General features: G+C 39.5%; 3 protein-coding genes across 6 annotated transcripts in view; all 3 read left to right on the forward strand.

Annotated features, from left to right (window-relative positions):
* Positions 1 to 18,502, forward strand: part of LOC111196357 (zinc finger protein 271-like) — a 460,288-nt gene that overhangs the window by 303,706 nt on the left and 138,080 nt on the right. The gene's annotated exons all lie outside the window — the stretch shown is intronic.
* LOC125801469 (zinc finger protein 239-like) overlaps positions 1 to 18,502 on the forward strand; it is a 148,429-nt gene that overhangs the window by 98,941 nt on the left and 30,986 nt on the right. The window lies entirely within an intron of this gene.
* On the forward strand, positions 4,181 to 13,515 carry LOC125801240 (zinc finger protein 484-like). The gene is made up of 2 exons (XM_049477656.1): positions 4,181 to 4,244; positions 11,856 to 13,515. The coding sequence occupies exon 2, from the start codon at positions 12,002 to 12,004 to the stop codon at positions 13,190 to 13,192; it is 1,191 nt and encodes a 396-aa protein (XP_049333613.1). The 5' UTR covers positions 4,181 to 4,244; positions 11,856 to 12,001; the 3' UTR covers positions 13,193 to 13,515.

Below are 18,502 nucleotides of genomic sequence, written 5' to 3' on the forward strand. Positions count from 1 at the left end.
ATGTACTTTAACAAAGTTTCCCCTCTGGCCCGAAACCCCCCGCTCTCAACACACAGATGAGGGATCGATCCATTTTTCTTCACCAGCAGGTTCGCGACTCTATCGCTGTGCCTATGTGCTCACAGCCCCGTCAGACTGTGCCCTCCGTTTTCTCACAAAAAAACAGGGGAAAAAATCTTTAACCTTTAAATATCGTCATACAAAGGCGGGTTATCCGGCCCCAGGAACCAGTTTCTCTGGGTTATGCCCCAAATCTCGGATTGAGGCAAACACACAGCACCAAAGAATTACAGGTTCCTCCTTTTGCCTCTAACCTCTTCACATCAACTCAGACTGTGTGCCAGGGGGCTCAAACCAGACGAAGAAAGATATAAAAATATACTCACACGTGGTGCGGCTGCAGCGGCCCCGGACACCCCCCCGACCCCCAGAGAAAACGCCTTTTCCTCTAAAAAACAGTTGAGGTTCTAAGGTTGGGTTTCTTTTTTTTTTAACCCAAGAGCGTCCTCCGCTTTTCTTGCAGGGTCTAGAGGTCCCGGTGCACGAGCAGCCCACCCAGGGACGCCAATTTGTCGTGGAAATCGACAAAGACAGTCAACGAGCCGGGATGCCAAAAAGAGAAGGTTTTTATTTTGAAGTTGCAAAAAGGAAAAATAAAGCAAAAGCAATGGATGAAGAATGAGAGTAGTCAGGAAAGTCGGAAAAAGCCCCTTTCTGTGTCGACTGGGCATTTTTATACAGTCCCCCCCCGCATACATGAGGCAATCCCCTCGTGATCTGTTTTGGAACAGGTCACTACCAAATATAAAAAGAGGAACAGAAACTGCACGTACCAGAAGATAAGCTTTTTAGGAGAGAATAATTCATGAATCAGAAAGCTCTATTTTACTATGACAAAACAGTTTCCAGGCAAACCTGATTTTCATTCCTTGAGGAGAGAATAATTCATAAATCAGAAAACACCATTTGCTATGACCCGCTAGTCTCCAGGCAGACCCCTGCTTTTATAATCTTTGCCCTTAAGTCTGAATGAATGGCCTTATCAGAGAATATAAGTTCACATAACACTCAATGATAAAATACTGATTGAATGATTAACAGGATGAATATTGAATGATTAACAGGAATAATCAGTATAATTGATTATGAATACATGAAGTAAATCAGGAATACATGGAATAAATGTTGATTTTCCCCCACATTACTAAATCAATATAGCTGACACGGTGGCGAATCACAGCATCGGGTTAAATCCCAACTTCATCTGCAGAGCCAGAGAGCAGCAGAAGCCTTACACCAGCAGATTCAGAGCAGCAGCTCCAAGACCTGCTGCAGTTTTACAGAAGCTAATGTTACCCACAGTTTCATCATCTCGATATCTATGTTGTATATGCTGGAGAGTGAGTGTCACGAATGACCCAGGCAGGGAGACGAGGAGGCGGACACAGGTGCAGGTAAGGGAAAGATGAATGATTTAATAAATAAATAACAAATAAACAATGAAACAAGTAAACACGTAACAAAGATAAATGAATAATTAAAAAACCAAAACAAACGAGTGAAACTAGAGAACATAAACCTAAACAAACAAGAGGTACTAGTGATAAACAAGAAACAAACGCTGGAAAAATAAACTAGGAATAAACAAGAGAGACTAATGATAAATAAACAAGGAGGCTATAAAACTAGACAGGATGAACTTAAACAGGGCAAGGGAATCAACTAGGGATATATATACAAGAAAATAAAACAAGAAAACTAAACTAGACAGAGGATGAATACACTAAACAGGGAAATGGAGTAAACTATGGAAACTAGAAACAAACAGAGATAAACACTAACCAAGGACCTAGGGAAATGACTAAAGAAACACTGAGAGGCTAAGAAACACAGAGAGAGACAGAGAAACGCAGAGAGACAGACAACGGGGGACAGTGCAAAGACCGACAGAGACAAAGTGGTAGACCAGGGCTATATAAGGAAACAGGAAACACTATAATTAGAAACACCTGGGGCAGGGGCGGAGCTACAAATGAGAAACACATGGAAAAGTACTGAGACGGAAGACACAGGGTAGCACAGGTCACGTGGGGAATGCACACAAAGACACGAGACAGGGCCAAGACATGACAGTGAGTGAACTCTGACCCGACTCTTTCCTTTTTTTTATGTTCTAGAAATGAGATAATATTACTTTTTTCCAGACGAGGGACCTGGGTTAAAAAAGCACTGGGAACATTAGCTAGCTAGATAGCATTAGATACTTGGGTTAAAAAAAGCACTGGGAACATTTGCTAGTGTTGTAAAAAGAAAATGGAAGATGGGTTACCCCCATCCACCATCCGGGGTACAACTCCCCTGCATGTTCGTTTTGATGGAGAGAGTTGCAGACAGGTGGAGTGGAGTTGAAAGCAAATCAAGTATTTATTACAAAGTACTGAATTCAGGAGAACCAATACATACAAGACAGTTAGCAGCCATCAAATAGTAAAAGTTCTGACCCCCCTCTGATCTGACTCCATGTTTATACCCCAAATGACGTGAAACCTGCTGATGAGGCGTTGATAAATTCATCTCATGTTAGTATGCATAATTTCACGTGTTAGTAATCCGTTTCACGTGTCTGACCGGACCACTAGTGTTTGGCCTTGACTGTGTGCAGTCAGACAGTGTGGCATTGTTTCAGGAATTGGACAGTGCCGCCCTCCCCATGTGCGTGCGTCCTCCTCCCACTTTGGTAGGTGAAGGACTTTACACGCACAGAGAGAAAGGCCGCACTGTTCATCCCGAAGTCTCCATTGTATCAATTCAGTTCGTACAGAGTGTACCAGTCGATGATTGATGGCCGTTAGTTAGGGTCATGCAGCGACCGAGATGCCTTAAGCGTGAGCTAAACAAGTCACACAATAGATTTCATATGTTATATGCTAATATGTCAGTAACACGTGGTTAGTACGCCATACAGTAGATCCTATGTGTTAGTTAAATGCCTTATGTATCATTTGGGTTCATTTGCCATATAATAGAGTCTGTGTTAGTTACATGCCTTATGTATCATGTGGGTTAGTTTGTCATATAATAGAGTCTGTGTTAGTTACATGCCTGATCAAGCAATGTTTAACTATATGTGTAAAGAATATATATTGTGATTACTGTTTAATCTTCTATATAAATGTGTATAAAATACAATGTGAGTAATATAAATGCGTATAAAATACAATGTGAGTATTGGTTAATCTTCTATATAAATGCATATAAAATACAAGGTTTCACACAATGATTATGTAATTATAGATGCTAAAGTTAAGTAATCATAATTTAAATAAACGGTTACTCTTCACTAGCTAGATAACATTAGATACTGGTTAAAAAGCACTGGGAACATTGGCTAGCTAGATAACATTAGTTACTTGGTTTAAAAAAAGCACTGGTAACATTGGCTAATTAAATAACATTAGATACTTGGGTTAAAAATGCACTGGTAAGATTGGCTAGCTAGATAACATTAGTTACTTGGTTTAAAAAAGCACTGGGAACATTGGCTAGCTAGATAACAATAGATACTTGTGTAGGACCGTTAAAAATATCCTGTGTATTTGTATTTGTATTATTTCTTTGTTTTTCGTTGTAAGTGTAAACGAACTCCATTTCCCATGTGCCTTTTCTGTTTCGCGGGTTTTTCCTGCTAGTTTCCTGTTCAGCTCAACCAATCATACGAGTGGAAAGCTCGACAGACATTTTTCTATCCAATCCGCGCCGAGTAAGGGCGGGACTAAGAGGGAGAGTGTGAGTGTCTGTAGGTGTGTGTTGGAGGAGAAGGAGAGAGAAAGTGAGGAGAGAAGTTGTGTTTAGACTCTCCGGAGCGCTTTTATTTACTTGTTATCCGCTCTATAACACAGTTACAGTGCTATTGTACTGTATAGTGCTCTAAACCGCAGCGTTCAGTTCAGTTTTACTGCGGAACCTCTGAAGAGGCAGTTCAGCCGGACTGTGGAGTAAAGGCGCTTCTCCGCGGACTGAGAGCTGCTGCTGCTGAGTTTCCTCGCGCCTGTCTGCAGCAGCTCGGCCGGACCTCGCGTGTGAGTTGAACACGGAGGGTGTTCTGATCTTCCCGGCGCTCGTGCACTGCGTCGTCTCCCGCTGTGAGTGCTGGGGACTGCTGCGTTCTGACCGGGAGCACCGGGAACCGGGAGTCTGTTGTCATGGCTACTGAGGACGCCATCTCCGCGAGCTCTGTGTGAACCGTGAGTAACGAATCAACTGACGGAATGCTAGGAGTCTTATTGCTAATGGACAGGAGTTTAAGCATTATGTGGCTCATAGTCAACCGGTGCCTGATGTGATCTGTATACAGGAAACGTGGCTGAAACCCCACTTAAGTTTTACACTTTGTGGATATACTATGGTGCGGAGGGATAGGGCTCATAGTAATGGAGGAGGTGTAGCGATCTTTTTAAAGGAAGGAATAGTATTCCGATCTCTCCCTATTAGTGGGAATCACGAATCTCTTATGGTGGAGATATGGAGCAAATGTGGAAAGTTCACATTGGTGAATTTTTATAATCCATGCGAGAAAATCACTGTGGAGATGTTAAATAGAATTACTGGTTTGGGATATCGTAAAGTGGTGTGGTGTGGAGATTTTAATGCACATAACACATTGTGGGGCAGCTCATTCACAGATAGTAATGGCCAGGTGTTGGAGGATTTTATGATGGACAATGGTCTTGTATGTCTAAATGATGGTAGTGGTACAAGGTTGAATATAGTAAATAATACAATGTCAGTTTTGGACTTGACTTTTTCTTCTGCTGCTTTAGCAGGGATGAGCAGTTGGGGTGTATGTCAGTCTACGTCTATAGGTAGTGATCATTTTCCTGTTGTCTGTGTTTTTGGTATGGAGGTAAACAGAATGAGGGGGGAATTTTTGAGAAGGTGGAATTTTGATAAAGCAAATTGGGAGAAGTTTTCTGAACTTTGTGATCTGAGGCTACAGAATTTGACAGTTTCTGGAGATGTTGATGAATGTAATAAAAAATTGTGTGATATTTTATATAGTACTGCTGAAGAAGCTATTCCGATTAAAAAGCCTCATCAGAAGAAAAAGGCAGTTCCTTGGTGGACGGAGGAATGCTCTAAGGTAGTGAAAATACGCAATAGAGCACTCCAAAAGGTACGGAAAACTTTACTGTTTAGTGATTTGCTGGATTACAGAAGGGCGCAGGCAGTAGTTCGAAGAACAGTTAAAGTAACAAAGAGAGCCTACTGGAGGTCATTTTGTAGTATGATCGGGCCTGACATACATGTGGGGGATGTATGGCACATGATTAAAAAAATGAAAGGAATAAGGAAAGGGACTCTAATACCTGTGTTGCAAGATGGGGGCAAGGAGGCAGTTACTGACACTGCAAAGGCAGAGATGTTAGCCCAGGAGTTTACCAAAGTGCACAGCTCCGCTAACTTAAGTGAAACTATGCTACTGTGCAGGAAGAGAATTCGGCTGCAGAATCCTGGGGCATTGTGTCGGAGAGAAGTATTTGGCAGTGTCTTGGACTCTGCGTTTTCTTTAAGAGAATTAAAGGTGGCTATTGACAAATCTGGTCAGACATCTCCGGGAAAGGATGACATATGTTATGATATGTTTAGACATTTATCAGACTCTTCCCTTTCTGTAATTCTTGAATTTTATAACAATCTGTGGATGCTGGGTAAAATTCCCTCGGCATGGAAATTGGCGGTAGTGGTACCTATTGGCAAACCTGGCAAGGACCTCTCTAGTCCCACAGGATATAGGCCCATCTCTCTTACGTCGCATTTGAGCAAGTTGATGGAGCGTATGGTAACTGACAGACTCACTTTCCATCTTGAGAGCCGACGTAGTTTAGCATATTATCAGAGTGGCTTTCGTCAAGGAAGGATGACCATGGATCCTGTATTATGTTTAGAATCAGATGTACGAAAAGCACAATTTTACAAAGAAGTGGTGGTGGCTGTGTTTTTAGATATTGAAAAAGCTTATGACATGCTGTGGACAGAGGGTTTAATGATAAAATTGGGTAAGATAGGAATTGGGGGAAGGGTGTATAATTGGGTATTAGATTTTTTGAGTGAAAGGGCGATACAGATAAGGGTGGGAAATGCATTGTCTAAAGTCTATCGCATAGAAAATGGAACTCCTCAGGGTAGCGTTTGTAGCCCTCTGTTGTTCAACGTCATGATAAATGACATTTTTTCATCTGTGGGCGCAGGAATTGCAAAATCTCTTTATGCAGATGATGGGGCTCTGTGGAAAAGGGGTAGAAATCTCCCTTTTGTTTTGAAACAGATGCAGGAGGCATTAATGAGGGTGGAGTGCTGGGCTAATGATTGGGGTTTTAAGCTGTCTGTGTCAAAAACACAGGCTATGTGTTTTTCCAACCGAAAAAAATCTACTTCTTTGGGTCTACGCTTATATGATTTGGAGATAGAGGAAGTTAAGGTAGTCAGATTTTTAGGTATGTGGATGGACACTAAACTGACATGGAAAACTCATATCAGTAAAATAATGGACAAATGTAAAAGTGCTCTTAATGTTCTTAAATGCCTATCTGGATGTGACTGGGGGGCTGACCGATCATCACTCCTTTATATGTACAGAGCACTGATGAGATCAGTTTTTGATTATGGTTGTGTGGCGTATAGGTCTGCATCTACAAACACTCTTAAAAAACTGGACCTGATTCAAGCTCAGGCATTAAGATTATGCAGTGGAGCAGTGAAATCGTCCCCTGTGGTATCTTTGCAGGTGGAGACTGGGGAGATGCCCTTGCAGTTACGGAGGTTGGCTTTATCCACTGTTTACTGGGTCAATGTAAGAGGACATGAGCGCAGTCATCCAATGTCTACGGTTATTCATGACTGTGTAGACGACATGCATGGGAACTCTAGGAGTTTTGGATGCCTGGGTACTGGAGAGGCTGAGGGTATGGGTTTAAGGAACTTGACGCTGTGTACAACAGTACCTAGGCCAGTAATTCCTCCTTGGCTGTTTCCAGAACCTGTTGTTGATTTGTCTATACACGACCAGCTGTCTGCAGATGTTGACAGGTCTGTGTATTCTATTGTGGTTCGAAGATATTTGGCACAGTCTTATTTTAATGTTTTGCAAGTTTACACAGATGGATCTAAACAACCTATATCAGGAATTACAGCGGCAGCTGTCTTTGTTCCAGACTTTCAAGTTACTATTGGTAGGAGGTTGTCTGATAATTTGTCAGTGTTTGCAACAGAGCTTGTGGCTATCGTGCTGGCCTTGCAGTGGGTTGAGGAAATTTGCCCTTTGAGTCTGGTCATATGTTCTGACTCTTTATCAGCTCTCCAGAGTCTACGTACTGGAAGGTCCTCCTGTAGGCCAGACCTACTTCTAGAAATATGCCAATCGTTGTTTAGACTCCAAATGCAGCGCATACATGTCAGCTTTTTGTGGATACCAGCACATGTAGGAGTGGAGGGGAATGAAATGGCAGATGGGATAGCTAAACAATGTTTAAATCACCAGGAGTGTGACCTTGTCATCCCTCTAAGGAAAGGAGAGATTCAAGTTCTTATTAAGAGGCATGTTCGGGCAGTATGGCAGAATGAATGGACACAACAATCTAAGGGCAGACATCTTTTTAACATTCAGCCTGGGGTTGGTTCGAGTTCAATGGGAGGGTCGGGTAGAAGAAATGAAGTGGTGTTGGCTCGTCTTCGTATAGGTCACACTTTACTGAATTCTTCCTTACAGCTGATTCAGAAGCATGACACGGGGCTATGTAGATACTGCACACAAAGGGAAACACCAGAGCACGTGATATTACACTGTAAAGAATATTCTGAGCAGAGACAGTTATTATTTGACACACTCAGAGTGAAGGGTCACAAGGATTTTTCTTTAAAGGGTTTACTTATATATGGGTCAGGGATGGGATTAGTGCACAAATATGTTTTGTTGTTCTTGAAGTCTATTGGGTTGTATAATTTAATTTAGTTTTTTTTTTTTTTTTTTTCTCCACAATGTAGTCACTGTCCTGAAGTCTTGATTCACCCTCCAGCCTAGTAGATGGCGGTAATGCGCCAGTAATTGGCCTGCCAACCGCCATAAAATTGGAAAGAAGAAGAAGAAGAAGAATCAACTGACTCGGTTGACTCATTCGATTCACTTCCGCTTTCGCTGACTGAGTGAAGTTATAAGTGCACCAACGTACCGGCCCAACAAAAAGTGCTTGAACTGTTTATCTGGGTGTTTTACCTCTTATTGGAGGTGTGTTTTCTCAGTTGAGTGTTTCATACTAATTGTTTAAACCAAGAATTGTTTTATTTGGGTAGTTTGTTTTACTTTAGTTTTATTAAACAGAGTTTCACCAAATATATAAATAAAAAGGTAAATAAAATGCGATTAACTACTTAAATAAATGCATTAAACATTGAAAGGGGTCAAATTGACCCCAAACACAATAGGCGGATTAAGTGACTCAAGCAACCAGGGGTGTTTGTTTTATTTCCACACAGAACCTGATATAATCTGGCCCAAATAGTCTCAACATCAGTAATTTCTTCCTTTAATGTGTACAAAAAATCTGTCTAAATTGGCTACAATTTTGTAGTAAAATGAGAATGCTTGCTGGACTCATTTGAACAAGTTTTTACCATCCTATTAACAAATAAACTCAAACAAATGCTTTGTATCTTATAATTATTAGTTTAAAATTTTTATTTGCATATGAATTTTCAAACGCTTTTACAAGTGTGAAGTACCCTTCTATACAGAAATCAGGATGGTCCATTGTGATGTCAGAGAGTGATTTTACAGGGAGGAGCTGTGAATGATCTCGATTTATGGAAAGTAGGGATGGCCCGAATAGCGTTTTTTGAGCTCCGGATATTCGGCACTGATTCGAAGCGAATATTCGTTTTTAAAAAAAGAGGTAAAAAAAAAAAAATAAAAAAGCAAATCACGGCCCCTTTAATCCACTGAAAAATGTTCAATTTGCTCTGACCGACGAGACATATTCACCCCGGATTTTTGGTGTTTTTATCCCGGATTTTTGTGTTTTCACCCCATATTTTTTCTGTGTTTTTAGCCCAGATTTCTTTGTGTTTTCATCCCGGAATTTCTGCTGCCCCACACCGCGGCTTATCCGCTGCGTAAGCAGGCTAGGAGGCTGCTGCTGCACGGTTTCTCCGCTGCGCAAGCCAGCCCAGTAAATTGCTGTTTGTGTTTTCACACTTAGGCTATTTGCTTAAAAAAACAAACAAAAAAAACGTTTGTTCAGGAAGTATTTTATATTCTTAAACATTGTTAATTATATTAGAGGACAGTCATTGTAAACTGGACTTGGTCTATTTCGGTTAAAGGATTGTGCAGGGCATATTACTGATTTTGTATTTTTGCACTTGGGCTATAAGCTCAATATTAAATATTTCGTTTGTTTAGAAATTATTTTATATTTTTAAACCATGTTAAATTATATTAGAGTAGAGGAAAGTCATTGTTAATGACGTTATTGTACTTGGTCTATTTCGGTTTAAGGATTGTGCAGGGCATAGCCGTATTACTGATTTTGTATTTTTGCACTTGGGCTATAAGCTCAATATTAAATATTTCGTGTGCTTAGAAATTATTTTATATTTTTAAACCATTTTAAATTATATTAGATAAGAGGAAATTCGTTCAGACATCATTTTTGTAGGCCAGGCTTTTGTAATCGATTTAGCCCCTACTGTTGCCACATTACCCCTTACGTTTTATTATATAAATCAGTTTCGAAGAGCCTGCATTTTTTTTTATTATGTATAATAGAGGTCTGCGCGAGACTGATTTTTAAACCCACTCTTCCACGCTCCGCGTTTCTGTCTCGTTACCGCTCCGCAAAAAAATTGCTTCTTTTAATCCCGCGCCCGCCCGCCACATACACATTTCTGCCGCTCCCGCCCCACGTTCCTAATATAAATTAAATAAACTACATTTAATGCTTCAAATTTACTTATATATTTATTAAAACAGCAGCGCTGAATAGTGCGGCCCCGTTCCTTACCCCAGTCCAAACACCATCGGTGTGTGCGTGTGTGTCGGTCCATCCTGCATGTTGAGAGTTTTCTTTAGGTTTTTTTTTTTACAATTATTACAGTTTTCTTAACTATTCATTAATTTGCTCCCGCATCGTCTGGATTAAACTCCCGCTCCAGCCAATAACAGTTCAGTTCTGTCCCGCGCGCAAGATATTCTGACGGGACCCGCGAGAACAGAAGTGGTTAGAGTGAGGTGGAACTCGAATATCCGAAAAATGAATATCCGAATACCAAAATTAAAAACCGAATACCTACTCAACGAACGAATATCCGAATATTCGGGTCCAGCCCTAATGGAAAGCTTTCAGAATACATAAATAGAAAGACTTTAGACAAGGTGAACAACAAACAAGATCTGCTGCAGTACGATCTCCTTTTCAAGAATCTACAGGACATCAATAGGGTAAATGCAAAAAAATGTAACCACAATATTTTAATTTAAATTTAGATTTTAAAAAAGTGTCTACTGGAATCAATGTTACAATTGGTACTCTAACAACAGCACTGATCTTTCCATAGTAATTAGTAAGTGCTATTTGTTGGGGTAGTTTGAGGTGACTCTAACAACGAAATACATTTTTCTGATAAACTGGTGCACATTTCTATCTCTTCTATCTCTGAGTGTCACTCTAACTGTAGCCATCTTACCTAAATTGAAATGTAAGTGCAAACAAGTTGGGGCATCACTTGAAGTTTACCATCAACAGTGAGGACCAAGTCCATCTGGTACAACTTTAGCATTTATTACACAGTGTTAAAAAGGTTGTATCAATTTGGTGTAAATTTCTGAACAGTGTTAACTTGCATGGTAAATTTTGTCAGTAAAAAAATGTTTGAATATCCATGGTAACGATCACAAAGTGAAGCATTGATTATTTAATGGAGTAAGTGCTTCTCTTTGGGGTGGTCAAAATGGTACTATTGATCAATTAAGTGAAAGCTCATCTTATTCAGTTCATTTTCAGTCATTAAAGATTATTATTATATTTTATATTAAATATGAACTACATGGAACGAAAGGAACAAAAAATTCTGCGCAGGTCTTCTGGGAGGCTGCCACGAGAAAATCTGGACACTGTATTATGTACAGTAACAGTAATACTACAGCATTAATAATCAGCATCTTACATGCAGATAACTGATGGTGATTATTTAACAGCTCATGAGTGCTTGTTTCCGTCTGCTCCGCTCCTAAACTGCAGCTAAAGTGGTTAAAGTTAAATTTACCTAAAATAATACAAATATATCTCCTCTCCTAATATAAAACTTTAATCTCAAAGCGAACTGTTTTATTTTTTATTTTTTTTAAGAGTGGCCCTAAAACGCTGTAGTACATGCGCAAAAGTACTTAAACATTCTGATTGGGGATGTAATCGGGTACAGGTGTTTACAAGGCTGTTATTCTTCTTTGTATTGGATTATTTATAGGGTTATCCACCACATCCGATTGGATAGAAATATTCGAAATGGCCTCAATCGGACTATTCTATTCTATTATTCTATTCAGTCCTTATAAAGGCACTAAACAGGTGTCAGACTGATTATTATGAGTGACAAAAGGTGGCCTCCTTCTAGTGGCTGGAGGACCACCAGCACCCCCTTACACTATGGACTTCGACTGGGATAAAAGTACAGAAGCTTTTATGGTAAATGAAGATGTCCCAGTAGTTTTATAAGTATAGTGTAACTGATTTAGGCAGTTCTCTTCAGTTAATTGACCTGCTTTTATTTTATTATTCAATTGCATTTTTCTTTGTTTTTTCCAGAAATTAAAATATTCTCCTGAAATTCATCACCAACAACCAGGATATTTAACTAAGAGCAATGTTAAACTGCTGAAAGAGGTGAAGCAAAAGCCATCCAGAAGAATCTCCAGAACACACAGAAACAGTTTGCTACATTTAACAGACAAATGAAGCCAAGTCCCAACATGGAGAAACATCAGCACTCTGTCAAGAGTTTTACTAAACAGAGTGATCTCAAAAAACACCAGCACATTCACACAGGAGAGAAACCGTATTACTGCTCAGACTGTGGGAAGAGTTTTACTAAACAGAGTCATCTCAAAATACACCAGCGCATTCACACAGGAGATAAACCGTATCACTGCTCAGACTGTGGGAAGAGTTTTAATCATCAGAGTAATCTCAAAAATCACCAGCGCATTCACACAGGAGAGAAACCGTATCACTGCTCAGACTGTGGGAAGAGTTTTAATCATCAGAGTAATCTCAAAAATCACCAGCGCATTCACACAGGAGAGAAACCGTATCACTGCTCAGACTGTGGGAAGAGTTTTAATCATCAGAGTAATCTCAAACTGCACCAGCGCATTCACACAGGAGAGAAACCGTATCACTGCTCAGACTGTGGAAAGAGATTTACTACACAGAGTCATCTCAAAATTCACCAGCACATTCACACAGGAGAGAAACCATATTGCTGCTCAGACTGTGGAAAGAGTTTTAATCAACAGAATCATCTCAAAAATCACCAGCGCATTCACACAGGAGAGAAACTGTATCACTGCTCAGACTGTGGGAAGAGTTTTACTACACAGAGTAATCTCAAAAATCACCAGCGCATTCACACAGGAGAGAAACCGTATTACTGCTCAGACTGTGGGAAGAGTTTTACTGAACAGAGTAGTTTAAAAAAACACCAGCGCATTCACACAGGAGAGAAACCGAATTACTGCTCAGACTGTGGGAAGAGTTTTACTCTACAGAGTACTTTCCAAATACACCAGCGTATTCACACAGGAGAGAAACCGTATTACTGCTCAGACTGTGGGAAGAGTTTTACTCAACAGAGTACTCTCCAAATACAGCAGCGCATTCACACAGGAGAGAAACCGTATCACTGCTCAGACTGTTGGAAGAGTTTTACTCAACAGAGTAATCTTCGAAAACACCAGCGCATTCACACAGGAGAGAAACCGTTTTATTGCTCAGATTGTGGGAAGAGTTTTACTCAACAGAGTAAACTCAAAAAACACCAGCGCATTCACACAGGAGAGAAAACTCCATCTCAGATCAGTTTGAAGGCAATTAAAAGTGCAAATCGTAAGTCTTTTCCACTACCACTAGGCCCATCTGCATGAAAGAAGAAGTGAAAACACCAGCTGAGGAACTCCAGAGTGTGTTCCCAAAAGTGAGACCCAGAGCCACAGAGAGAGACGACACTGTTCCGGGTACTGCCGTGTGGACTAGAGGAGCATCCAGACCCGCAGAGAGGCCAACAAAATCCTTTCCAGAGGTTAAATAAAACGCTCCAGCCGTAGTTCCCATACTGAAATCAACCCCCTCCAGACTTGTGTAGCGCAGTAAGGTTGCAGGCTCATTCATTCCCTCTGATGGTGTTCTCATTTGTCTATGGTTCGTTCTGATTAAAAATCTGTAACCATAGAGGGATATAGATGGATATTTGGTTATATGGTTGTTGTATTACTCAAGTTTTATGCTCTCTTATCTTTTCCTTATTGAATATTATATGTTGCTTAAGGTTTTTTGATCTCCAAAATTTACTAAGAATATCCAAATCATGTAGTTTCTTAATTGTTTTTATCCACTACAAACTATTATCTTTGTATTGCTTCACCTCTATATTTACTCATCTGTGTGTTTTAATAAACGGCTTTTAGATTGCAGATCTGCAATCTCATTGTGTTTTCTCAACATATGTTGGATGTGAAACCTATAGGCCTGAGATTGTCTCATGTTATTATTTGTTAAATACTCAAAGGTGCCCAACAGAGAAAGCCAGTGTAAAATGGATTTGTGTTGAAGTGTAACAATAGTCAATTTAAGATTGAAATTCGGAAAAAGATGTTTTTTTGTTATTGGTTCAGGCTTAAAAGGGTTAAATATACAATTACTTCCAAAGGTAGAGTAACATGGGTTTAACTTGTATTCATATGTTTATAAAGTTCTTTATTGTGAGTGCTTGTGGGTTGTGTTGTTTTGTTTTTTAGAGCATAGTCATTCACCAACTACACTTAATTACCAAATTCTACATTTGAGTTATTGACCATTGTTATTGGTAGCTAGTGTAGGTAAATGTCCAAACAAAGTATTTTCTGTTTTACCGACCATTATTATTGGTAGCTAGGCTAGTTAAATATCCAAACACAGCATTTGCTATTTTACTGACCAAATGTATAAACAAAGCATTTCATGTTTTACTGACTATTATTATTGGTAGCTAGCCTAGCTAAATGTACAAATGTAGCATTTGCTGTTTTAATGAATATTATTATTGTTTGCTAGCTTGCTAAATGTTCAAATACGCAATTTGCTGATTTACTGAACATTATTATTTGTAGCTAGCCTAACTAAATGTCCAAACAACAGTATTTCCTGTTTTACTGACTATTATAATTGGTAGCTAGCTTAGCTAAATATCCAAATACAGCATTTGCTCTTTTATTATTTATGTGTTTCAGTTCTAGTAAAAGGGTTTCACGTCCGGTAAATTTGTTTTATTTCTTGCATATTTTTTTCTTAAATGTAATTTGTGTTCTCTTTTAAGCATTTATTCAGTATCTCAGTATGGGATACGCCCCTTTCGCGTATTCCTCATGTAGCCCCAGCTAAAAAATGTTAAACTCCCTAGTTCTAAAATAGATACACTCATAAATACAGTAATAAATAAAGTATTATAAATGCATAGTGATGGTTTAAAAGAGTACTAAACATGTTCAAAATAGTCATTGTGTTTGTGTAAATAGTTTAAAAAGAAAACAAAAGCCGTATAGAGTACATATTTCATTTATTTTCTGTGTTTTTGCAAGAAGGTCACTTAAAAGTGATTAAGGGATCTACTGAGGGAGAAGTGTACAGGTGAGGGTGGAGTACCAGATTGGAACAGGCCCGCCCACGGGACGAGAGAGAACAGCGGAGATGCGGGAGTAACAGCGCGGGAGAGGCGAGGAGGAAAAAGTTCCTCACAGGCTGAACTAAATTCACTAATAATCAGTATTAATTAAACTAACCGGTAATTTTAAGGACACTGAAGTCCATACTGAGAGTGAGCTGGTGGATAAAGCTGGGATAATCTCTCTATAAGTAAAGTTCTGTTAGCACTGTTAGCTTAGCCAGCTCGGCTAGCTGTGTTTAGCCTCGTGTATTAGCTGCTCTGCGCTACCCGTGAACTCTCCGCTGCAGCGCCGCTCCGACAGACTGTTCCCCGGACTGACTCGCGCTCTCTCCGCCTCCACTGAACACCAGGACCGCTAACACTGCTAACCAGAGAGCGCTCTGAGTCCCCGCGTGGATCAGAGTTCCTCTGAGGGAAAACGCTCCGTGCTGCAGGACCCCGCGCTCTGCTCCCGCTCATATTCACTGAATCTGAGGTAAATCTGAAACTCTTATTTCTGCTCGTTAGAGTAAAGCGGACATTAAGCTCCGAACCGGGTCTAGGTAAAACGCGGAATCCAGCGGATTTCCACCGGAAATATAAGAGAATAAATAAATAATGGCTCGAATTACAATGTGTCAAAAGAAAACAAAACTCAGATCGAACGTACTAAAAACGGACAACAAACAAGAGATTTTAGTGTTAAGTTCCAGCAACAATTCTGGGTAAACACGCTTTATACTCTGCCTATCCCCAGTTGGGACGGGTAAAATGCGGAATTCGACTATAGTTCAGTGATACCAGTTTTAAAAAAACAGGTAAAAAAAATCAACCCCTTCCGGCGATTTCATGACTACCAAATAAATCACTGGGACAATGAGCTACTGTAACTATCTACACGTTTGATTAGATGCTCCTAATGTAACTGTGGTTATTATAAATAAACCTGGATTTTCGAAATTCCTCACTTGGTTCAGCAGCAGCTCTTCCACTTCTTCTGAAGGCTGATAATTCTGTCCGCAACAAAACACCGCTGTACCTTTTTCAGTGTGCTATCGCATACCCGCGAGGAACCGGTCGCGGTGGGTCCAAGGGCGTAGGAGCGGGCTTGATATTGGGGGGGACACATTTGCCAATATGAACCCAAGCCCACCCAATAGTTTCCTAGAACAACATTTGTGGAAATTACTTTTAATTAAAAGTAAATTATTATTATAAGGTGATTTTACAACCTAAACATGTTACTCCACATTACAGCTACTGTTGTTAGAAAAATTATGCAAGCAATGTCTGAGTTATCACCTAATATTTAAAATAATATAACAGATTATTATTATTATTATTATTATTATTATTGTTATGTATTGGCATGTCAATTCTGTTGTATATTTACATTTTCTCCTGCACTTTTATTTTTTTCTACTGAGAGCTCTTCTTAAGATGGTGTCCTTTTATGTAAAAGAATGTAACTTTACGTTTCATAGAGACTTTTATAAACGTCAGGATATGTGGTCTTACTGTGAACTACAAATGAACAGAAGTCACGTTACAGCAGTGTTTCTCAACCCAGTTCTTATATATTCTACTGCATATTAACACTGTTCTGCATATTCTAGAGCTTCCTCTGGTGGATATACATGATTAATTTAGGCTCCATAGGGGGCTAAAGGATTTTAACAGGTAAACTCAGTAAATGACTGTTTATTAGCTGATCAGGTGGAAAACACTAGTTTAGGGCAGTGATCGGGGTTAAGTAACTGCTTTAAACTACCAACTTAAAGTACTGTACGAAATTCTGGCGATCATCTACATCCAGCTTCTAGATAACTAGTTAGTTAAATCAATTTTCGTTCATTATAGCTCACAGTAAGTCCTGTAATCCTAAATGAATAAACAGTTTGAAAATTAAAGTGATTAGCTGATCAGGTACAGGGAAACATTACATATATATTTTATTTTTTTCCTTTAACCCTGACTCCCAATCTAGCTAATTCCAAAGATAAGCTAACTCACTCACACAGCTGCAGATTATTAATCACAGTGGGTTTAAACTGTGTGCTGATTCAGAGACGTGTATTTTTAACCAGCTATCAGAAACATATCATCACAGTTGAAGTGGTTAGCCTATCGTTACCTTTCTTTTAGAAAAATCTCCGTATATCCAGATCTGTTTTAAAATCAGCTGAAGCTGCTGCGTCCCGATCCCGCTGCTAAATCTCACAGCGAGGGGGCGGGGCTTCCCCAACAGCAAACTGCCTCTGCTCCGCGCGACGCAAAACCAGCAAGCTGATTGGCTGTTTCTACTGAGAGGCGTGACTTAATACCTGAACCGGCTCCGTGATTGGTCCGGTCTGTCTCCTCATTAATAGTACAGCTGACCTGAGCGAACTGATATCATTTTTGGGGGGGACAAATCCACCTGTTTCTAATATTGGGTGGGACATGTCCCACCCATCCCCCCCGGTTCCTACGCCTATGCTGCCTACCTTCACTGCTGTCATAATGTTTCAGGGGTCTTTTTGTTGGCCTTTTTGATGGTACAGTTTCTTCTTCGGTATCAAAAGTGGATTTGTGCTCTGCTGTTCTGCTCCATTTGAGGGCTCTTTCAAAGTTACCTGAATGTCAAATGGTAACAATAATTAGACACTCATAAGAATGTTATGACCACCTCCACCTCGCTATCTATTTTGTCAGCTCCACTGATCATACAAGCCACTGTGTAATTATATAGTAAAAAAGTGTAATTGTATAATAATTCTCTCTGTATAAATCTGTTTGAAATGTTTTATCAGTCATTTTGAATCTAATAAATTACAGTAATATGTAATGTAATATTGAATATCCACTGCAGTCAACATTTTATTAAAAAGTCTTTATTGTACAACTGCTCATTGCAGCTTCTGTCAGGATCAAGGAAATAAAGTTTTTATTTCCATCTTCTAATAAAAGCTTTTTATTTACTGAAGAATGCCATAGATATTCAAACATTTGAACAGCAAACATTTGTACAGTAAATTGACCAAATAATGTGTATTCTCTCACTTCTTATACAGTGTGTGCATGATTGGAAGCTCAGCTTTACCTGTGGTGGCAAAGACTCTGATTTTCCTGGAAATCCAGTTGTCTTCATCAGGAGTCTCCTCCTTTTTTGCTCTTTTGGTTGGGTTATTTGGCGGCCAGTAACTGTACTGTTGCTGAAATACATGCAGCATGCACACAGCTACAGTAATTGTATTTCTGTGATATTAATAACAATAAACAATATAACAGTTATAATGATTACAAATATTTGTCATACCCCATTTTCTTCATAGGTCCAGCACTGAGCCACAATGCCAACCAGATTTTCCTCAGTAAATTCCACAATGTAGTACATTCTGTAGAAAAGACAGTACGTGTTCATTTTAATACAACTTTAAGAGATAATCAGAGACATTTTACAATGCATAGCAGTACACTCACATGGCAAAAATAATGTATATCCTATTCAAAATGTTTTTTCTTTTAATTATCAAATACTTTTTAGGTGTGTATGATGCCTGTTCTGACATTCACT

Source organism: Astyanax mexicanus, chromosome 4 (genome assembly GCF_023375975.1).
Source record: "Astyanax mexicanus isolate ESR-SI-001 chromosome 4, AstMex3_surface, whole genome shotgun sequence".
In the NCBI taxonomy this organism is placed as follows: Eukaryota; Metazoa; Chordata; class Actinopteri; order Characiformes; family Acestrorhamphidae; genus Astyanax; species Astyanax mexicanus.

Coding starts and splice junctions, on each gene's coding strand:
- LOC125801240 (XM_049477656.1), top strand. CDS start 12,002: ATGAAGCCAAGTCCCAACATGGAGAAACATCAGCACTCTGTCAAGAGT.